This window comes from Peromyscus californicus, unplaced genomic scaffold, assembly GCF_007827085.1.
Source record: "Peromyscus californicus insignis strain IS unplaced genomic scaffold, ASM782708v3 Scaffold_14__1_contigs__length_90479793_seg_2, whole genome shotgun sequence".
Taxonomy (NCBI): Eukaryota; Metazoa; Chordata; class Mammalia; order Rodentia; family Cricetidae; genus Peromyscus; species Peromyscus californicus.
In genome coordinates this window covers 63959076-63983177 of record NW_026294436.1, presented here as the reverse complement: position 1 = coordinate 63983177, position 24102 = coordinate 63959076, and the positions used below count along the sequence as shown (strand labels likewise).

At 41.5% G+C, this 24102-nt stretch overlaps 1 protein-coding gene across 1 annotated transcript in view; it reads left to right on the top strand.

Annotated features, from left to right (window-relative positions):
* The window catches only part of Smyd3 (SET and MYND domain containing 3), a 582966-nt gene that overhangs the window by 101732 nt on the left and 457132 nt on the right, over positions 1–24102 (top strand). The window contains exon 2 of the mRNA XM_052737779.1: positions 18362–18425. Coding sequence (XP_052593739.1) covers positions 18362–18425 — 64 coding nt within the window. The remainder of the gene's footprint in view (positions 1–18361; positions 18426–24102) is intronic.

Genomic DNA, 24102 nt, shown 5'->3' with positions numbered 1-24102 from the left:
TGGACAGTTCTGCTGTGCGGTAACTCCTGTAGTGGACAGTTCTGCTGTACAGTAACTCCTGTAGTGGACAGTTCTGCTGTGCAGTAACTCCTGTAGTGGACAGTTCTGCTGTACAGTAACTCCTGTAGTGGACGAGTTCTGCTGTGCAGTAACTCCTGTAGTGGACAGTTCTGCAGTACAGTAACTCCTGTAGTGGACAGTTCTGCTGTACGGTAACTCCTGTAGTGGACAGTTCTGCTGTACAGTAACTCCTGTAGTGGACAGTTCTGCTGTACAGTAACTCCTGTAGTGGACAGTTCTGCTGTACAGTAACTCCTGTAGTGGACAGTTCTGCTGTGCGGTAACTCCTGTAGTGGACAGTTCTGCTGTGCAGTAACTCCTGCAGTGGACAGTTCTGCTGTGCAGTAACTCCTGTAGTGGACAGTTCTGCTGTACAGTAACTCCTGTAGTGGACGAGTTCTGCTGTGCAGTAACTCCTGTAGTGGACAGTTCTGCAGTACAGTAACTCCTGTAGTGGACGAGTTCTGCTGTGCAGTAACTCCTGTAGTGGACAGTTCTGCAGTACAGTAACTCCTGTAGTGGACAGTTCTGCAGTACAGTAACTCCTGTAGTGGACAGTTCTGCTGTACGGTAACTCCTGTAGTGGACAGTTCTGCTGTACAGTAACTCCTGTAGTGGACAGTTCTGCTGTACGGTAACTCCTGTAGTGGACAGTTCTGCTGTGCAGTAACTCCTGTAGTGGACAGTTCTGCTGTACGGTAACTCCTGTAGTGGACAGTTCTGCTGTACAGTAACTCCTGTAGTGGACAGTTCTGCTGTGCAGTAACTCCTGTAGTGGACGAGTTCTGCTGTGTAGTAACTCCTATAGCGGACAAGTGATTTATTTTTAAAACTTAATTAAAACATCATTTCAATGAGATTTAATTCATGTCCCTACGTTCCACTCATTTGCTTTGTATAATTTGTTGGGCTGTACTGCGGATACCAATTTTAGAATCCATTTGTCCCTTGAAACCTGTTCCCGCTAGCTGTCATCGCCAATCTGCTAGATCACAGGATGACTCCATGTTTAACATGTGAGGAGCTGCCAGATTGTTCCTATTTTCTATTCTTACCAGCCATGTATGAACCTTTCAGTGTCTTCTAATCCTTGCCATGTGAACATGTCTAATTGTTAATATCTCTCCTCGCGTGTTTCAAGGAGTTTATTTTCAAGGTTTTTGATTGATGTTTTCCTAATGATCAGTGGTGCGAAATGGCTTCCATGTGTCTATTGGCCTTTTGTGTATGCTCTTCTAGAGAAAGGCCCCTGTATCTTAATGAACTTCTTGTTGCTTACCCATCCTTAAGATAGTCACGAACTAGTGCTGCCCTGGTGGAGCTGTACGTATTAAGAGAGCTAATGTATGTGAGATGCTCAGAACGTTGGCTGGCACATTATGGTTATTATAACAGTTTCTTTTGTGGTTCCTGCTTCCTACAGCTCCTAATTTCTCCAATGAAAATTTGAAAACGAAACTTAATCTTCAGTTCCTAGTTCTACCAAGTCTGTCTCTGCTCCTTATGTTCCATTGCTCATTTATTTGTTCTTTGGACACCTATTTTGCATCATCATATTGATAGAGTCATATGGATTAACACAATAAATATCCTCCTCCAGAAATCTTCTAGACAGAGAGAGCAGAATGGCAATTAGATGCTGACATGTTCTTTTAGGTAGGCATGTGACACTGGGCTGACAGAGTAACTGGAGGATTACAAAAGGCTTTGTAGTCAACCTGAATGATAACTAGGGGTTTCTTTCCTGCATTGTGGACAGTATGAGGGCAGTTGGAAAGCAAATGTTCAGGGTAAAGTGAGACCCTCAGGGGACTCCCTCTGTGGAACTGGAGACTAGAACCTCTTGGCCACTCCTCCCGATTGGATCTAGAGGTCATCGAGGCAGGCGTCGTCCTCACCTTTGCCTCATGGAGAAGACTGAGCTGACCCCAAGGCCCAACATGTTTAAGCAGCGCTGTATGAATGCAGTGACCCAGAGAGGTGCTGCCCAACCAGGAGCTCAGCCTGTGACAGTGTTGTTGGGCCACGTCTGTCTGGAGAGCCATCTCTAGTGTTAACAGAAAACCACCATCTCCAACAGGAGGTCGCAACTGATGAAGGACTGTCGGGAAAAGTGGAGTCAGAGAGGAAATCTGTCTCTCCCAGCTTCTAGGAATCAGTGGGTAGGATTTAGTAGGTGATGCCTGCTTTTTGAAAGTGAAGGGAGATGATTGCTGGTACCTTTCTGAAGTTGTAGGGAGTGGATGATAGAAAACTAGTGATGGTACCCAAGGACCTTACCCAGCGGCAAAGAAAAGTTATCCACACATCCGTCCCCAACCTTGGCTGGCTCCTTTTACTTTGAGATCTCTAATAACCTAGAGCTTTCCCACACGTGGAATAAAACATTATGCTTCTCTGTGCAAAATGTGATACAGCAGAAGGAGCCAGAATTAAAAGCAAACAGAGTTTTCACACATCTCCATTCCTTATTCTATTTGGGTCTTCCATAGTGAAGAAGCCCGTTCATGAGTATGGAATCAACTGTTTATAGTCGTACACACTACAGCTTCCGGGAATGCCATTCCTTGATTTGTGTTTGTTTTGGGCCCTGTTTTATGTAATTATTGCTGCAGAGAAATATTAATAGCTTCACTTTATATAAACACAAGTAGTTTCTAGACACTTATGCCGAGGACTAAAAGTGTTTGTGGTGTTTCAGGAATGTGAGCCGGTTCTGCAACCGGCTGTGTTTTGTATGTCTGGGAAGATAGTGAGGTGAGGATTGTAGCTTGAGAGTGTTCTATATGTCGTTGTCATCATCAGCATCTTCTCCTTTTCCTTCCTTTTTTCCCCATCACCATCATCACCATCATCATCATCATCATCTTTTTTTTTTTTCTTTCAAGACAGAATTTCTCAATGTCGGCCTGACTCTCCTGGATCTTGCTCTGTAGACCAGGCTGACCTCGAAGTCACAGAGATCCACCTGCCTCTGCCTCCCGAGTGCCGGGATCAAAGGTGTGCGCCACCACTGCCTGGCTCTACACGTCTTCTTAATTTCTACCCCCTCCCCGCTTTCTGTTCTCTGGGGGTTTCCTTTCAGAAAGTGACAGTTTCGTACCGTTGCCGCATTCACTTTCAGTGGGAGCACGGAAGTATTAGCTCGAAAGGGAGCACACTTGATGTTTCCGGACTGGGCTGACAAATTGGGATGTCTCCTGAATCGTAGTGTGGACATCATGTCTGTGTGTGACAATCGGGGCTTTCTTCACTTTGCTACTGTTTTATTCAGCTGATCGTAGGGGTTTTGGCTTTTGCCATTGTGACAGCTATTTTCTCATGACTGCTGAGGGAACATTTGAGGGTTGGGAGGTGAAGGTCATGTCTCTGTGTAAAGCTGTGTGGTTTTTTTTTTTTTTTTTTTGAAAGATTTTCATTGGGCCGAACTGTCCTAGTCACCTATCCATTCACGGACTGATTCTGGGTTACCTGCCAATTGCTTGGCTAGATATCAGATACTGAGAAATAAAGAAAGAAGAGAATGCAGAGGCCGTGCTTCGATAAAGAGTGAGGCTGTAAGCTCTGGCCACCCAGTCAGAGAGCAGTTCACTGGGACTCACTTTACACTGTAAATTGACGCATTCAGGGACGCCAGACTTTATGGCAGCTGTCTTTTGGGAGAGACAGATGCACGTTGAAAAATTCACTGTAAAACACATTTTAAAAGCATCTTCTATTTTTACTTGTCATTTTGATTTCAAAATTACTCCATTGAGGGGAAAATGTGGCCGTAAAAATCAGTTTGAAGTTGGTAGAAGTTATTAAGAAAATAGCAAATAAAATAAAGTTAAAAGGCCCACGAGATGGCTCGGCAGGTTGCCATGCAAGCCCGGTGACCGGAGTTCGAGCCCCAGTACCTTCTGCAACCCGAGGTCTAGCTGAGAACTCCACAGTGCTCTAACTGGGCCAGCAGGAGGAAGAGCAGCAACCACCGGGAGGATGTGACATTCAAAAGGAGATCTTTAAGAGACAATTAGAGTTTGCCATTTCAAAAAGCGCATGATTTTGAAAAAGCATTCAAGTAATGACATTTTAAAAATTGTTTCTCTTAATTTTCTCTTGGGGAAAATAGATGTTTTAATTTACTGCTATATTGGGATCCTTTGAGTTCGTCAAGGCTGATCAGTTGCACATTTCCATCTCCCGAGACTATTATAAATGAGCAATAAACTGGGGGATTGCTGTGTGGTGAAATGGGTGAACTTACCTGAAAAGAGGTGATTGTCTTTTCTGTATTAAAGATGTTTCATAGCAGCCTAATGTGTTGGCAGAAGAGAAAGCTGATGTGTTGAAATTTTCTTAGCCTCTTCTATCATCTAGGTAGGAAACCAAAAATATTTGCTTCTCTCTTGTCTTTGGGAGTGATTGGTATTGATTTGTCTGCTTGACAAGATTGGGAAGCACCATGGATATAAACTGCTGGATATATCTGTAAGGGAATGTCTAGGTGAGATAAATTTGGGTGGCAGGACCTATCCTAAATGTGAGTGACACCATTCTGTTGGCCAGGGTCCTGGACTGAATAAAAAGAAGGAAGAGAGCTGAGTACTGTGTTCATCTCTCTACTTTCTGAGTGTGGACACACGTGACCAGCCTGTTTCATGCTCCTCCTGCCGTGGTTTCCTGCCACGATGGATGTTACCCTTGAAATGTAACCCAAAATAAACCTTCCCTCCTTGAGTCACTTTATGTCAAGTATTTCAGCAATGCATAAAGTCACCAATGCATTGAGTCTTTCCTTTCAGATAAAAGTATATAAAAGTTTTATTAAAAAAATCTACTTAGTGATATTAGCCTTCCCAAATGGTTGTGACTTTAGAGCATTTCAGATTTTGGATTATTTGATAAGGTATGGTTAACCTGTTCTGTTATTTATTCTTATTTTAGTTCAATGAAGTTAAATTACCCAGTGTTATATAGCTAAGTGTGTTGGAGCCCTCAGAGGCTCCCTAGTAAGGCCTTGTTCAAGGTCAGAGAATCTAAGCTTGCTTTACCCAGCAGGGCTGCATAGTGGGATGATTTGGCCAGGGCCATGGTTACTAGGTGTTTTGAAGGGTCTACACTTGGCTATGTGTTGTGCTTTGATTTTTGAAAGGGGGAAGTGTAGATGTATCTAACCTTCTTATTAAATAAGAAACACAGAACCAATGCAAAGAAGAAAGCCAAGAGGTCAGAGCTAAGAGCTAAAACCTTACCCTTCCTCCTGCGGTGGTCCTACCTCTCCGACCCAGAGCTACCCCTGTGTTAAAGTCTTTATATAGAGTTCCTGTCCTGCCTTCTCTTTGGTTGTAAACCCAACCACATGACCGCCTCCTCACAGCCTGTCTGTATAGGCCTCCAAGTTTTCCATGATTGGTATTGAGATTAAAGGCATGTGTATCCAATAATGGCTGTATCCTTGAACACACAGAGACTTACCCAGCTCTGCCTACCAAGTGCTGGAATTACAAGCGTATGCCACCACTGCCCTGCTTTCCTATGGCTTGCTAATAGCTCTGACCCCCGGGCAACTTTATTTATTAACATACAAATAACATTTTAATACAAATAAAATATCACCATAGGGAAGTCTTTTGCCTCTTCCCTTGGTAGTGTATAAAAATCTCATTAGAATAGATCTCGAGGCCTGGCAGTGGTAGCACACGCCTTTAATCACAGCACTTGGGAGGCAGAGGCAGGCGGGTCTCTGTGAGTTCGAGGCCAGCCTGGCCTACAGAGCAAGATCCAGGACAGGCACCAAAACTACACAGAGAAACCCTGTCTCGAAAAACCTAAAAAAGTAAATAAAAGAATAGATCTTGAGGCGGCTGGTTATTGACCCAGGCTCCCCCTCCCCCAAGCTATCCTGTGTCTCTGTCTTTCTTGTCATCTCCTCCTGTTGGACCCCAAAATCTAGGGTCTCAGGTGGGCGCTCCAAGAGCCCAGACTCCAGTCCAGTTGATGCAGCAGCACGAGGTTTTTATTGAAGAAGCGACTGTACAGATGGGCAAACTCTGCTCCAAAGAGCAAGAGTTGCCTCTTACTGCAGCCCCATGGGGGCTTTTAAAGGAAAAACCCACAAAAGCCATAAGATTACAATTCCCATACAATTTCATTTCACAAGAACATGGTCTGATCACAGAGTGGGTACAGTCACGTCCACATGTACATTCTTCCTGAAATCTCAAGGGGGTTATCAGGGCGGGAGTGGAGTTTACACAAAGGTCACAGTGGTCCTTCCTGGAACACTTGCAACTATCCCAGTTACAGTTGAGCACATCTCTTAACAGAAATCTTTTTACATTGTTACATTGTTACAGGGGTGATTGAGTAGTGGCTGAGTCAGGTGTCCCTTGGAACTAGTTTTCTTTTTAGTTCCTTATTTCCTGGGACTTGGGGGGTGTAAGCCTGAAGGGTTAGGGTCTTTCACTCCTATATTTCTAGCTAATACTTCCTCATTCCTCTCTCCTCCCCCTAAGAACCCTTCGACGGGTTGGAGCTGGACTCCCACGTAAGTGGTGAACTACAATTCAATCCCAGGTTAATGTGACTGTAGTGTCAATGATTTCTCTTAGGGCTTTGCTGAGGAAGAAATGCAGTCTTAGAGAAATTAATTTATGAAGCATACACACAACAAAAAATGACACTCCATGAGAAAACTCAGTGAATATGAATGAGTGATTTAAACAGGTAATTCACATAAGAGAAGCCATAATAGTGAATGGACATGTAAAGATGTTCTAATCCGACCATTCATAATGAGGAGCCTAACCTCTGCCTGGCATTGAGCCCATTGACTGGCAGTATCAGGAGTTGATAGGTTAGGGATGCAGGACAACTCTTTACACTGCTGTGGGAGTGTAAATATCCGCAGCCACGTTGGAGAGCCACTCGTTAATGTACAAAATTGTCCACGTGTGTGTTCTTACAACTCAGCGATTTCACGTCCCGCAATACACATTCTTCGGGGTTCATTGTAGTTTGGCTCATGATAGTAAGAGCATTGTAGTTAACCTAGTGACCGTTGTGTAGATATAGAACCAATTCTGTCAATATGGAAAGGTAAAATAAGTTGTGATTTAAATTAACACTAAAAGTATATGTTTATATTTGTATCTGAACTATATAGTATATATTTATGAGGTGGTCTTTACTCAAGGGTCAGATAGAATGGATTTTTAAATAATATAAGCATGTTTGTGTTTATAAATACATAATATACTTAAATATTTATATGTAAAATTATTAAGAATTAGATTTTAGTCATTTCATATTATTGAATTTTTGTTTTAAATCCTAATTTCTTTCTTCTTTCTTTCTTTCTTTCTCTCTCTCTCTCTCTCTCTCTCTCTCTTTCTTTCTTTCTTTCTTTCTTTCTTTCTTTCTTTCTTTCTTTCTTTTTTTGAGACAAGGTTTCACTGTGTAGTCTTGGCCAACCTGGAGCTTGCTTTGTAGACCGGACTGTCCTCCAGTTCATAGAGGTACTCCCTCCTCTGCTTTCTGAGTGATGGGATTAAAATGTGTGCCATCATGACGGACTTGATCCTAGTTCTGGAAGGCAGAAATGAAAGGGATGCTAAGCCACACTGCTGCTTGAGAGGAAACCATCAATGGGCATGGTCTTAGATCTTCGCCTAGGCTGTGTGGGATCCTGGGTCCTGTCCGAAGCACCTTAAGAAAGAAAAGGAAAAAAAAATACCTTTAGAAAGTAACAAAATGAGCCGGGCGGTGGTGGCGCACGCCTTTAATCCCAGCACTTGGGAGGCAGAGCCAGGCGGATCTCTGTGAGTTCGAGGCCGGCCTGGGCTACCAAGTGAGTTCCAGGAAAGGCGCAAAGCTACACAGGGAAACCCTGTCTCGAAAAACCAAAAAAAAAAAAAAAAAAAAAAAAGAAAGTAACAAAATGAGTTGTTTTCGAATGTAAAACATCTTTGGTGTGTTAGAGCTCATTGGAATTTCACCTGTGGTACTTTTAGTGGTTATGTTGTGTGGTGTCTGTAGTGGCAATACTTAAGTGGTACTTGATTGGAAACTTTGGTCAGAGTCAGAGGTGTTTTTATCATTTTAGACTTCAAGATTTAGGGGGAATCAAATACTTTTAGGATATCAAAGTTGAATTTCTAGAGTTGGCTGAAAAGGTTTTTAGGATCAATGAAATAAAAATCCTTCTTTTTGTATTTTGCCTCCAGGAGTGTGTGTGTGTGTGTGTGTGTGTGTGTGTGTGTGTGTGTGTGTGTGTGTGTCTGTCTGTCTGTCTGTCTGTCTTGCCAGGAAAAAAAAGCCTAGCATACTTCAGTACCAAGAGTGTCACCAATTTTCAAATACTAGCTATCAAAATGACCTACAACTTGTAAAACCTTGTAGCAGACAATTATTCATATAATGGGGGAAGTTTAAACCTATGCTCTTGAAAAAAGTATTAATTTGCTCCTCAACTTGTTACAGATACCTTGCACAAGGCAAATGGAAGGTACGAGCCATAATTGCCTTTTAATATCATCGGAGATTTAATAGTCTCCCCTGGCTTTAAGGAGAGATTCAAAAAACATTTTTACTGCTTCCAAGTCAGACCTTGATCAGACAGTCTCGTCAGCCATTGGAGTTGAATTGAAATTAATAGCGGTGGAAGCTTGGTGAACGTAGGAAGCCGCAATGTGCAGGATGCCAGGCAACACTCAACACTTAAGACTAGGGTCGCTTGGCTGTTGGTCATGAGAATTTTAAAGTAATGACTTGTGAACTGTCAGTTTGATTGAGTAAACACTACTAGACACATGTAGATTTTGCTTTTTCAACAGTCCTGGGAAAGGCATGCAAAAACTTGTTTTTCTTCCTTTCTGATGTGGCCTATCTACTTGGATGAAATGATCTTATATGGTATAGAGCTAGATGAAATTACCACCATTTGAAAAGACACGTAGCTGATTGACTCATGTCTCTGTGGTAGATAGCCTGTTGGCAGTGTTTTGTATTCACTCTGTAATCATCTGCCATGGTCTGCATAGTAGTCACACATGGCCTCTTTCCTGCGAAGGAAGGGGAGCTAAGAGAGTGTCCACCCTGCGCTGTTAGTAGTTGGTAGGCTTCAGATGCAAACTCAGATCGATAAAGGAATTAACTTCCTTTCCTGTACCACAGCCCTGGCATTCACCCCTGTTTAACAGTCCATCCAGGAGAAAGTGACTTCTTTTGTTTGAACTCGCGTCTTTCTGCAGCCCCATGACTTCTCAGACATCTCTTTTCACAGTCTTTCTGCGCATGCCCATTCAACTGATCTTGGCCGTGGTGGCTCAGGAGCAATCACCGCATTGCTGTCCCTACAGTCGTGCGCACAGACTTTCACGTGGTCTCACTCGTGGAACACTGAAGGTTGTGTACCCGTTAGCTGGAAAGAAAATGGCTTTAATTTAGAGATCTGCGGACGGTGGAGAGAGAGAGTTCCAGCGGGTAGCGCCTCCCCTGACTAGCATGACCCAGATATTTGCTATCCCTTTGTTTAAGAGTTAGGAGATTTAGATTGCTTGTTTGCCTCCGGGAGGGTTTGGTGCCAGTGAGTAGGAGAGTCAGTTTCCCTGAAGTATTAGTCATTATGTTTTCTAATTTTCTACTTTATATGCTAGAATTGTGAAATACAGTGACAGGGAACACAGGAAAAGAAGCTAAATCAGCTCTGTTTTCCGTTTCTCATGGAGTTATATTCTTCTGACCACATCTGTTGCTTTGTATTAAAAATCATTTGTTAGTTATATGGATGGGAGAGTGAATCTCTTTAATTTTGAAAAAGGCCTTTGGGCCCAAACCAGCATAATTACTATTTGGCAACAAACCCCAGAAGATCCTGTCTCTAAATTGTTGTGAATATTCACGCCAAAGGGAGGTCTTATGTTTAACATTTTCTAGCATCTTTCATTTAGTTAGAGTACAGTGATTTCACCGCTCTGGAAGAATAGCATGATTTTAATTGAGATAATCTTTCTCTCGTAGTGTAGAATTTCCATGAAGAAACAGCCAAGCACTTGGCCATACGGCATTACCATTTTTAATGAATCCTAATGCTTAGATTTCAGATATAAACATGAAAATTTTGTGAAGATATGATATTACTATGATCTCTTTGCATGAAAATCATCTATTTAGACTTTATTTATCTAGTTATCTTAGGCTTTCTCCATGTCAAAAAAAGGCATGCTTTTTTCCGTGGGATTTATTCTTGAGAGCTGCTCATCTGAGCACTCAGGACTCCTCATGTGCATTTCCCCCACAAACCATTTTATATCTCAGTTGTGTGAACAATATTTTCCTAGGAATCCCACCCAGAGAATTATCCTTATAGCTGGTTTTAAGGTGTGTCGAGTTAAGTCAATTTGCCCAAATCAGTATTTTTTCCTGGCAATTTTAAGTTATTTAAGTTTTGCCGAATTCTCTTGTTTCTCAGCTAAGACTTCTTTCCATTGTGTCCATCAACCACACACTGAACCCTGGGTTTTGAGGGTTTATTCAGTTTACTGAAGGCCACTGGGTGTGGGTCTTAAACCCGAGGGGTGAGGTTGGAAGGACCCGTGCTGCACGGTGGAGCGGTTTCTGCGAATACCAGGCTGTGTTGCTCAGGGGTGGGTGTGCCTCAGAGAGGGGAGGGCTACTGTCTTCCGTGTGTGTCACAGGCAGTGCCTGGCCCAGAGGCTCAGGGGGGAGCCAGTTATCTTCCAGAATGGGTCAGGCACACTGGGAGATTTCTAGAGAAGTAGGAAAATCACTTAAAAGAGCCCCGTACAATAAGTGTATTATCTGCGTCTGTGTTATAGATGAAGTTTGTTCTGTTTGAGACATTTAAAGTGGGTTTTGTATAAGCCAGGGGTGGAGGGGAACTGGGAGACAACATGACTTTTAAAACTTCTCTCTCTTTATTTATTTGTGGTGTGTGTGTATTGGTGAAATTATTAAGGCCACTCCTCGTAGTTAAAAGGAGATTTATTTAATGGCGTAACTTACAAATGAAGGGGTAGGTTGAGGGTTCTGGGAAAGACGCAGTGTAGTCCAGTGGTGTTCTCAGGAGAACTCTCCTCCGTCCACACCTAGCATCCCGGCTCCCCGGAGCAAGCGCGGGGGCGTGTCCGATCTCGGGTCTTCAGGCGCCTCCCTTGGCCCCGCCTTGTAGGCGTGATAGTTACCAAAGCCTCAATGGGGGTTGGAACTTCCAGACCAAAGCTGGAATGGCTACCCACTGTGTGTGTGTGTGTGTGTGTGTGTGTGTGTGTGTGTGTGTGTGTGTGTGTGTGTGTGTGTGTGTGCCTGTGGAAGCCAGAAGAGGATGTGAAATCCCTTGGAGCTGGAGTTACAGGCAGTTGTGAACTGACTGACATGGGTTCTGGAAACTGACTCAGGTCTTATAGAAGAGCAGCAAGCAGTCTTACCACGGAACCATTTTTTTCTGGCCTGGTCTGTGTTTTCTGTGTGAATTCTGGAAGCTTCTTTCCTACTGCCTGATAACTTGCTTCATTGTCTTAGAGGCATAGGCACTCTTTCCTCTTGCCACCCACGGAAAGAGAGATTCCTGATCAATTGAGATTTGAGGGTACCATTAATTCCTTTGATTTCCAGAGACCATAGACTCCTTATACTCTTATCTTAGTTATTGACTTGTGACTGACAGTTAATTTGGCACAATCTAATTTCCTGTCTACATTTCAGTAGCTTTCACTGTTGTGGAAATCAACCATAGCCCAGGCTATCCTGGGGAGAAAGGACTTACTGCCTGTGCCCCAGGATCTACTGCACTCAGGACATTGACTAACCTAAGAATCTCCCTAGATTTGACACTTTGCCAAATTTGCGCTGCGTCGCCCAGTGTCTCTATGAACATGTGGGAGGAAACGCCTTTCTGCTTTTCTTTTTAAAAGATAACTATTTGTTTTTATATTATGTGTATGTGTGAATGCTTGCATGTATGTATGTGGACCACAGGTATTCCAGAGGCCTGATGAGGGCACTGAATCCCCTGGCATTGGAGTTAGAATGGTTGTGAGTGTCCATATAGGTGCTAGGAACTGAACCCGGGTCCTCTACAAGAGCAGCCAGTGCTGAGCCATCTCTCCAGTTCCTGCCTTTTCTTTAAAACAAAACAAAACAGTAAAAAAACTGTTGTTGTTTAAAGAGTACGCTTTTAAAAGATCTCATTTATTTTAGTGAAAATAGTTTAAAAATTCTTTTAATTATGCTGGACGTGGTGATGCACATCTTTAATCCCAGCACTCCTGAGGCAGAGCCAGGTGGATCTTTGTGAGTTCGAGGCCAGCCTGGTCTACAAAGCGAGTTCCAGGACATCCAGGACTGTTACATAGAGAAACCCTGTCTCGAAAAACAAAAACAAACAAAAAAAATTCTTTTCATTAGAAGTGGACCACTAGTGTTTTTGTCTTAAGTAGATGAAGAACAGATTTAAAATTGTTTATTGTTGTTGTCCCCGGCCCATTCCTAACTTACCCAGATTTCCTTTCAGTGGGAAACTCCTATAAAAGATAGAAAACTGAGTATGGAGTGTGTATGACGTTCGGTTGTGAATCAGCAGGCCTTCACGAAAGTTTATCTACATTTCAAGATAACGGATGTGTGATATCATCCCGTGGAAAATTGGCCTCCTAGTTTGAAGCAAGTACATCACTGGGAAACTGGATTTCGTTTTGTAGAGCTTCTTTCATGTTGAATTTATAGGTTTGTGCCTCCTCCATACCAGGTTCCTGGGTGCTGGGGAATCCAGCTCAAGGGTTCTGCGTGCTCCCCAAACACTCTGCCAGCTAAGCTACACCCCAGACCCATTTCTTTTTCCTTCACAGATTTTTCTTCTCAGTAACTTGAAAAAAACAAACAAACAAACAAACCATTTTTTGCTTCTTATTGTTTTGGTGCATGTGCTAAGAATTGTGTACAAATTGAAATGTCTATGTACTGGTCTTCGACATAGTCAAGTCTCAGTTATGAGAGAAATGTCCGTTCTGAGTGGACCCTTGTCATTCTTGGGACAGTTCCTTTGCAAAGGGATGTTCCTACAACCTGAAAATGAAATGTTCATCACTTCTCTGCCCCGCTAAGACAACCATACTTCTCCTTATAATATACACAACTTGCATCATCTTCCAACTGAATTCCTAGTTGTTGGCTGCAGCACTGGGATTCCTTCCTGCTCAGCAATGTACTGCTGGATTCTCCATCCGCACACGGAGTCACCTGCAGCCTCGCACTTCTGGGGCACTTGGCTTGGGTTTTGCTACGTTTAGAAAAAGCTTCACGATTTACATAAAACCTGTTCTTCGTTCATTTTCATTCAGTGTTTCTCCTTTTAGTCCCAGGAATTGCCTAAAATAAGCAGTCCTTTTTCTGGAAGATGACTAGTTATTTCTGGTTTTGATTTGATGTATGCATTTCTCATTGCTGCATTCAAGAAATGCAGCTTTGTTTTTCATTTGGAAATGATGTGCTTTAAAGGAGAGAGAGAGAGAGAGAGAGGAGAATGTTTCTAAAATGCCTGCAGGCCTTGATTCTTTGTGCCTTCCTCCGTTTTCTTCTCTTGTTAGAAATTTTCTTCTCAGCAGGGGTCCTTACCCCCAGCACCCAAGCTCACCCTGAGAGGGAAGTAGGGTTCTACTTGGGATCAGTGGCTGGTCTAAACAAGCACTTACAACTTTTTTCTTATATTCAGTTAACTTTGCTTTTGGAGCTTGAGAATTAAAATCTATTTATTTGTTTATAAAAATTGTGACCATCTAAATAAGCTTCGGTGTGGGACTTCTGGCCACAGCAAACAGCAGTTGACCTCTTCAGTGACTCTGGTTCATCTTGTGGAGTGAGCCACACTGCTGTGCTAGGATGCACTGTCGGGAGCTGTGGAAGGCAGATGGAGCTGGTCCTGGCCGCTGGTCATCACTGATCTGCTTAGATATCTCGATTCCATTCACTGTTTCTTAGAAGTGAACAACAGCACTTTGTGTAGCGGGGATCTTTGTTTCCAGGCAGCAGAAGTAACCTCTGGTTGAGATAGACAAAGAAAAGAGGGGATATAACAGGCTGCGTCTGAGGAGGAGGCGGGCCAGGGTGCAGGCAGTCTTTTTACCCTCACATCCTTTCCCCAGTGTTGGCATGCTGGTCTCGGGCTGGCTCATCACCCTCTACATTGGTTACCTTTTGCCAGATTTGGGTTACTTTTGCTTCTGGGCTGCTGGAAGGCTGGTTGTTTACTCTTATTTCCTCCTTTAATGCTGTTCACTGAAGTCAGCTCTTGGAGCCATTGGCGATGGTTGTAGATGTAGGTGACCAGTTGAGAGTCGGTGGTCAAGTCTGGAGACAACGTCTTGTTGTAGCTGTCGTTCCCCAGCATTGTTTTTAAATCACGATTGAATTTGGGTGGTCGTCCTGTTTATTCCTAACATTCCTACAGGAGTTATTGGTTAGCACTTTCTTGCTCTATAACCCGTTCTGTTGTAGCATTGCATACTATTTCGTTTAAAACACTTGCCTTATGATTTCAGCTTTTACTTTTTGCCGTCGTGGGTTTTCTCTTATTATCAAATATTTTTTTTTTCTTCTTATTTGTTTGTTTGTGAGATAGTGTCTCAGAGGTAATCCTGCTGCCTCTGTCTCCTGAGGGCTTGGATTATGGATGTACACCACTGTCTGGCTCTAATTTAAGTTCTTGACTTGCATGTTTAGTTTATTTTGTTTCAGCTTTTACATGAATATTTAAAGTTAAAAATTTTCTGTATTATTTTAGTACAAGTTTGGCTATTTCTATCATTATTTACTGAAAATATATTTCCTAATCTTCATTGTGACTCTTCTGTTCCTCAGACAATATAGAAGCGTGTCTCACATATCCACGCAGAAGTTTCTTTTTTTTTTTTTTTTTTTTTTTTTTTTTTTTTTTAAATTCTTTTTTGTTTTGTGTCACTTTTGCTTTTTTTTTTTTTTTTTTAAGATTTATTTATTTATTATGTATACAGCATATGTGACTGCAGGCCAGAAGAGGGCACCAGATCTCATTACAGGTGGTTGTGAGCCACCATGTGGTTGCTGGGAATTGAACTCAGGACCTCTGGAAGAGCAGTCAGTGCTCTTAACCTCTGAGCCATCTCTCCAGCCCCCACGCAGAAGTTTCTTAAACGTTTCTAATTCCTCCATTGTTGGAGAAATTCATTGCTCGAGCAAATCAGGAGGAAGTGACCCTGAGTCAGTCACACCTGTTATATGGCTGTGCTGCCACACATCTTTTCCAAGCACTACCGGCCACTCATAAAAGGTACCCAGGAGAATGCTCATTCTCCTGATTTGCTTGATCAGTGAATTTCCAGAAGGGAGTCTGTATTTTTATAGTAATATCTACATCTTGCATGGTGCTTCCTGCATTCCGGACACTTTTAAGGTCCTTCCATATATTAATCGTGTGTTGGTCATTTTTTCTCTTAAAGGTCTATTATTTGTACTCTATATATTTTGAGACTTAATATATTTATTGCTGGATACGTGACAGCTGGTGAGGTGACTGGGGTCTTTTATCATTACCCTTTGGCCTCCTTTATCTCCTATGATTCGTTTAACCTTCTCCTGATATTGATATGATTATATGGTTTTTTTTTATTTATAGTTTACCTGATGTAGCCTTCTCTTCCCTTCTTGCGTGTCTTTTTGTTTTAAGCATGAGTGAATTAAATTTCTATCCAGTTTTATTTATAACTGACTGTAGAATGTGATGGTTAAAAGCAAAACTTAAAGGCCAGATTGGTTGGTTTGGTTCGCTGTTTGGTGTGTAGATGTTGGCAGCTCCCCCTTTACAGTCGCGTGTGGGAAGCATTTTACCTTTTCTTTACATAAACCCTCTGCACGTTTCACGGCCTGCTCCTCACCCAGTTCCTCCAGCTTCCCGAAAGGTAGCAGATGCTCATGTTCTCATTTTCAGTGAGGCTCTTGTTACCCTTGAGAGTCGCGTGGCACAGTCACTTCATGCTTGCCTAGCTAATTTGTACTGTAGCATCTATTTGTTGTAAAGACAACATGTAGTTCAGGATGTCCTGGAACTCTATGTAGATCAGGCTGGTTAATCACAGATATCCCCCTGCCTCTGTCTCTGCAGGGTTTAAAGGCATGTGCTGCTACACCTGGGTAGCGTCTACTTTGGCTCTCTTGCAAATGTATTAAGTTTTTCTAAAGTGGACATAGTAAGACTGCTCATCTTAGGACTCTTTCAAGTTGAGCATGAGTTAGTAGATGAACAGAACATGGTGCCGTGCCTGGCACACCAGTGAATGCCCACAATGAATCCTTCTGTTTTCCCATTGACTTTGTTATACTCTGACGCTTGGTGCTTTGGCCTGCCTTGACTCTGTCCACCAATCCACAGTCTTCTCTGTGTTGGTCACCATTAATGGTACCAGACTCACTATTTTAATTTTAAGGTTCAGCCTTTTAAATGTCTAAATTTTGTTGTTGTTGTTGACCAGGTGACTTGTGGAAAACAACATTGATGCCTCTCAGTCCCAATCCTGCCTGTCTGAAGTAGAATTTAATGGAGTTTTTAAATCATTTTTTAGCAGGAGTATATGTTATTAAGCTTGTTAAGCTCAGTACCTAGTGTGTATGATTTTTGGGGTCTGGGGAGATGACTCATAATTTCTTTATATTTAAAGTGTACAGAATATATTTTGAGAATATACAATCAGATAATTGAAAAACCTAAATTACTCTAAAATCTGAGACATTGTGAGCATTCACACGGTGGTGGAAATTCCCATGCTGACTTTATATATCAGGTTGCATTCAATCACAAGTGTACCAAAAGTGCCATCACTTCAGGCTATATGCACAAAGTACGTATGAAATGTAAATGAAGCTTGTGTTCAGAATTGGTTCCCATCTCTGAAACATCTCATCATCTCAATTAAAATATTATAATACCAGAAAGACAATCCCAAATTCTAAATACTTGCCTTGTTCCAAACATTTCAGATAGGAGAAGCCCAGTCTGTACCTTCTCCAGTTGATACATTTGACTTGGGGTTCCATATGGAGAGAGCAATGCTCCCGTGAATAGAAGTTTTAGGAGTATTGTTATATATCAGTTAAATTTAGCTTGAAAAGGAAATTAGTGGTGATGTTGCTTGTCCAGCATGTGAATAGTCTGTTTTTGCTGTTACTCGGGATTGAATCTCAGACTTCATACATATTAGGCACTGAGTAAGTTGTGTCCCTAGGCCCCAGATGTGAATTTTCTTAATGCCACTGGACCCTATATTTAAAATTGGTTAAAATGTTAAAATTATGTTGACTATCTTTGTCATATGACTTTTTTTTTAGTGGGGAGGATGGAACTATTCGCCCTAGATAGAGAGGGCACTGACCAACCAAAGAAAGGAGTCTACCCCAAGCCTGGCTTGCCAAGAGAGTGTGAATTTATTGAAGTGACTCACAGGAACCTGAGTGACTCACAAGCAGCTACAATGTCAGGATATCCATAGGTGGCCTGTAGGCAGCTAATACCACAGAGAAGCCCTACCTTATTCAACTCTTTACTTACATAGTGATGATTGGAATTCTGAGGGAAGAGGTGAGTCTGCAGGATCTCCCAAGTCTCATAATCTGGTCTTCTCCCTTTGTGAGGGGGTTAGTAGGCCTGATCTCTCGAGGGTCTTGTGTACATCATCATAGCTGCTCTGCAACAAGATGGATATGTTCGTCATCAAACCGAGAGGAAATAGCTGCATTACAACCTTATACCACAACTTAACTGAAGAGTATTACTTTACGCTGCTGTTTCACGTCAGGGATGAAGGAGGATGTTCAGCCATTTGGAACTCTAAGTCTTGGCTGTGTGTATGTGTGTGTGTAGCCACTGTGCCTTTTTGCACAGAAGGCAGAGGTCACCTTTGTGTGTCTTCCTTTATTGCTCTCCACCATGTTTTTGAGGCAGGGTCTCTCACTGAACTTGGATTTCACTGCTTTTGCTAGGCTGACTGTGGCCAGCATGCTCTGGGATCCACCTGGCTTCTGCTCTTGTTAGCACTGGGGATATACGTGCATATCACCAAACCTAGCTTTTATGTGGGTGCTTAGATTCCAAACAGCCCACACGCTTGAGCAGCAAGCATCACTCCAGCCCCTAAAAATGTCAAAGTCTTAAAGGATCCTGTGTGAGGAGTCCACAGAGCTATTGGCATCAACATCTTGGCTTGTATTTTCTTTGTTCAGTCGTACATGTTTCCCACTTATTTTCTAACACGGAATTAATTGTTTTTAACAGGAAGGAAAAGCTGATGCGGTGTTCTCAGTGCCGAATCGCCAAATACTGCAGTGCCAAGTGTCAGGTAAGGCTGTTGCACGGTTCAGTGAAAGCTTCGAGACCCCTACCTGTGCATCTGTTCTCAGTTACGCCTGTGGGCCTTCGTCTTTTTTTCTTTCATCTTAAAAAAACAAAAACAAAATGGTGTTTTTTTTACTTGTTATTTTCTTTCAGTTTTAAATTTAATATTTGTGTAGTTTAAATAGGCTTTGTCAAGGAGGGAGGGAAGGAGAGAGGGAGAGAGAGAGACAGAGAGACAGAGACAGAGACAGACAGACATAGTTACACATGTTCCTGCTAGGGTAAATAATGAAAGCCAGGTACCAGTGACCACTTTATCCCAACACAATCTCCTGGTTACCCCTTTAGCTATGAATTCATGGATTATTCCACGGATGACGTTAGTGCCTTCATTATCCAGCCAGCTACCAGTAGCGTCCCCTGGAGGTCCAGCCTTCATGCATTTGGTGGTACACTTCATTTTCGAAACATCATATCATTGTTAAGGTTTTGTGCAGACGTATTTGAAGATCCATATATGTTTATAAAAATTGATACAGGTTGTTTTGGCTCAGGTTCTTCTATGTCTTGAGTTCCTTTTTCATATTTAGAGACTATTTTGTATCACCAAATATATTACATTTTATATATATATATATACACACATATATATATACATATGGTATACATGCACATATATATATACACACATATGTATACACATACACATAGCTATATTTAACCATGATCATAATTTTATCATTAATGAATGTTTAGATTTTCTCCCAAATTTGGTATTGTTAATGATATACCCAACATTATTTTTGTAGTTTTTGTATACTTCTAAAAATTAATTTCATGATAAATTTCTAATCATATTTTTAGTGGAAGGATATATGCATTTTGAATTTTAACAATAATGCCAAATTGCCTTCCTAAGGATTAAATTAATTTGTAATGAATATGGCTGTTAATATCTTTGGAATTCTTTTAAGGGTGTATAATTAACATTCAGCATGACCTTTTCTTCAAATCTTTTGATTAATCATTTAGTAAGAGGTATAATTATGCTCTAGTGAATTATGTCATTAAAAAGTCTAATGGAAACTTTTGTGTGTGTCATCCCACCCTCATTCACATTTTGGGATGTGCGTGTGCTTGCTTGTGTGTTTATGTGCACAAGCACTTACGTTGAGTTCTTCTTTCTTCCTTTGAATCTAGACTGTTACTCAGGGACTCTGCGGCCATGTCCTTTTCACCTTTGTAGTCTCTTCAGAGTGCAAATAAAACGATTGTAATGGAAGAAACTCCATGGTCAAAACTCTCAGAGGATCCAGGTTCCGATGTTGCTTCAGTCACGTTCTAGTTAAATTATTTCATAGGAAACACAAGGTCAGGCCTCAGTTTCTGAATCTGCATTTATGAGAGCTAATGCTTGTTGGGTATTTGCTGGGTGCTAGGTGCTGAGAGCCAATATTTGTTAGGTATCCGCTGGGTGCTAGGTGCTGCTGAGAGCTAATATTTGTTAGGTATCCGCTGGGTGCTAGGTGCTGTTTTATTCCATTTAACTTTTTAGAATCTCGTGTAACTTTGCTACTGTTGCCACGCTCAATTACCAGTAAGGAAACAGCTCAGAATGGCAAGTAAATTGTTACATATCTTATAACTGATACATCCTGGATTTTGGGAAATGACTATACATATATAGCACATGTCCAGATTTTTATGCTTACCGTCTAAATGTAAGTTTTATTCTTGCTATAACATTCTGATTACATCTGCTTTTCTATTATCTGTTGCATTTGTCCTTTGTTTCTTGGCTAATTATTTTCACTCTGACCTTTGGTACCTGCCCAGAAGAATCTTTATCCCTTCTATTCCCTCAGCTATTTCATTTTGTTTTCAAAAGACACGAAAAGAAAAATTTACAACAGAACTCAAGAGCTGGGGAGCTCGTTGAGTGGGTGAAGTGAGTGCTGGGCAAGCATAGGGGCCCGGGTTCAGATCATCAGCTGTGACAGTACGTGTCTGTAACCCCAAACTGTGTGGGAGTAGAGACAGGCAGATCTCTGAAGTTCATTAGCCAGCCAGCCTAGCTGAATCCATGAACTTCCGGTTCAGTGAGAGACTTTGTCTCCAAAAATGAAGATGGAGAGCAATCAGGGAAAGATACTCTGTTTCAGTGCTGAACCTCCATTCGTGTGTATACATACATGCATGCATATCTTCACACACAGGCACATAGCATACATAGGAACAACACACACACACACACACACACACACACACACACACACACACACACACACACTTCCATGATAAGATATGAATTGTTAAAAGCAATTTTTATTTTAATTTCATTTTTTACACCAAATATTTTGTCAAAGTGAGATCTCAGATTTCTTGTATAAGATCATTAATAGTAACTATAGTAAAAAGCAGAGAGAGAGAGAGACAGACAGACAGACAGACAGAGAACGAACACATGCCTTTTCCACAAGATAAATCATAGAAAATCTATTTTGTGATGATATTTCAGCCCCCTCAATTCCTTGTAAATTTGGGCTCCATGTTTCCCCAAATGTCGGGTGGAATACACATAGAAATGATGAATTAACATGCTATTTGACACACATCTTTTGGAAACTTCATTTCTAATCTTAGTGGCCTAAGCTTTTATTTTTTCCTCCCAATCTCACAAATCCGTTTTCTCTAAGGCTACCTTCTCTAGTTGTAATAATACGTAGAAAAAAGAAAAAGCCAGTATCTGATAAGAACAGCTAGAGGAGTTTGGCACGTGGGTGTGTCTCTTTGATTCCTTGTAGTGCAGATATTTTATTACATACATTAGTAATTCACTGCGGTGTCAGTAACAGCGGCATTGTTAGATGTAATGTGTAAGGCGCTGGGAAAACAGCCAGCAAGATGAAATATATGTTGCTAGCTGAGTGCATGTTTGTGTGTGTCTGTGTGTGGGGTGTCGTGTGGGTGTAGAAGTGGGAGTCAAAGACTGGCTGGAATGTAGGCATTTGAACTGTTCTAGTTATCCACACCCTAAGGGACAGAACTAAATGTTGTAATTATTGTGGATACCTACAAAGCTGCACAAAATTCAACTGAGAAACTGAACTATGAGAACGATGAACTGTAATGCACAGGAAGGAAAGGCAAGTGGAATGGAAATTGATGTAAGGATTGTGACTGTAAAAAAAAAGATGTTTGCCTGAGAGGAACCTGACTCTGGTTCAATAGTTGGGCCTTTTATGTGGGTCTGTGGTATTAATGAATTGTCTGAGAAAGGTTTGGGGGTTAGTTTTAAGGGTATAATATATTCTTTCTACTCTAAGGATGCTATCATTGTCATCAGCATTCATATTTCAGTTTTAAACGTAAGCAACACAAGAACATATTTTCATTATAAAAATTAATATAATGTAGAATTATAAAGGATTAAAACAATGGACATTTTCTCTAGTTTCCTTTTCTTCTGTTTTCAAAGATAATTTGTGTTTCTTTTTGTGAATGCAGTAGGATACAAAGACAACTGTTCCTCCATGTTTCCTATACATTAAGTCAGTCAGTACGCTCACTCATCCACTGCTGTCTACAGTATTATTTCTGATACTGATAGGAACATTTTTTCATTGAGGGCTTTAAGCTCCTGTGTGGTTCTTATGGTGGGACATCCATCGCGTTATTCCCTAGTGTGGGAACAGGTCTCCATGTTGGCGTAATGGAACATCACAGTTGATTCTGAGACTGAAAAGGAGACACAGGTTGTTTTCTTATTAAGCAATGTTCAAATGTAAATACTGACAGCGATATTGATAGCCTTTCTGGAGTTAGTTTGACCTGTGATATTTGCATTTCTAATTGGCCTCATTGCTGAACAAAGCACATGACCAGGTTCTAGATCAAATTTCACATCATGATTTTTTGAAAAGCGCTATGTTTGCAGAGAGAGGTTCTGTTTCGTATTAACAATTATATATCTCTTTACATAATGAATCATATTTTGGGTCTGTATTTCATGTGCAGTTATCAAATGATTTGATTCATTTTTATGGTGGAAAACTAATCCTACATCAGTAAGCATTTCACAGGGTTATTTTTTCACTTGCTTTCTGGAACACCATATTCAAAGGGGGGTACTGAAGAAAGCCTTTTGATTATTTCAGGAGTAGCTGTGTTTCAGACCTCAGACTGATAGGATTTGCAGAGTTTTATTTTTAATCCATCCTGACAATCTCTCCTTTAATTGGTGCATCGAGACCAATGACACTCAGAATGATTCTCATTATTGATATCTGTCATATCTGCTACTGTTTTCTGTTTCTGGTTCTTTTCCTGTTTTGGTCTTTCATCATTTTCCAGCCTTTTGTAGGTCTTTAAGTAAACATTTTTCTCCGAACCCTCCCATTTTTTCTTTTTCCCTGTGCTTTTTGGTTTTCTGAGGTTGGGTCTTACCATGTGGCCTGCATGGGCTTCAAGTTCATCCACCCCAAGACAGCTTCACTCTAAGATCACCCTGCAGTAGCCTTCCGAGTGCTTGGATTAGAGGTGCTTGCCACCATGGCCTCTATTTAGGGACAGCACTTGGCAGGGTAAGAGTAGGACTAAGTGGATGGAAGACTGTAACAGTGGTCTGGGCGGTCTTAGCATCATGTTTCAACTGGAGTTTTCATTCCTAGCCCTCCATTGCTTGCTCCAATCATGCCAATAATAAAGAGATGTTTTAAGATACTTCAGTAATCTAGGCTTTTGATGAACGCCTCCCCCAGCCACGTTTGAGTCTCATTCTCTGTCAGCTCCACAGTCTTTCATTTAGAGTTTTCACACAGCAGGGTAGCCTGTCCCAGATGCAGGTGTGATACCCCCGATGGCTTCCTGAATTGCTTTTGCCTTCCTGTCTTTTTTTACCATAGTTTGAACTTTCTGATAAGGACTGGCTACCCCTCTGGTGACTTTGGGGATTATGGACTCGACAATTACTTGTGTCAGGGAAATAAAATGCCCTTTCTGCTAGGTCCACATAGACCCTGCTGTTGATATTTTGGTTAACCCAGCATGGAGATTTCTGGTATGCTTAGGGTCACCTGAGCTCTGCCTAATGTTTGGCTGTGGGTCTCTGCATCTGTTTCCATCAGTTGCTGGATGAAGCCTCTCTGATGATGATTGGGCTAGGTGCTGATGTATGAGTATAGCAGATGAACTTAGTGTTTAAAGATACCAGCACTGTAGTTTCTTGTCAGAATGAAGCACTCTGCATTGGTCTGCTGAACCTACTCTGATTTGAAGACCAGATGGAAGTAAGAGCCTCCCCATGCGTCTTAGTCCGTGTATACCAACCTACATCCCCAAGGATGGCTATGGCCACCATGGGATGCTGTGTTACATCATTGTACAAGTTTCTTTGATGCATTGGAATTTTTAGTAGGTGAATATATTTTGCTAAGCAGGATACATGGTTTTGTGTTTTTCGAATTTATTTGACAGCGAAACAGTGAACTTTTCGAACACCTTGTATGTCTTGGTGATTGACAGTTGGTAGTTCAGTACTCCCCTGCACAACAGCCTTTTGTGTACCAAGTTAGGTTTTATACTGTGCCTTCAGGTAAGTACCGATGTCATGTAGCTGCCTAAAAGGCCATTACAGTTGTAAATGTAAGTATTGTCAAAGACACTGTCCAGTGTGATGATCA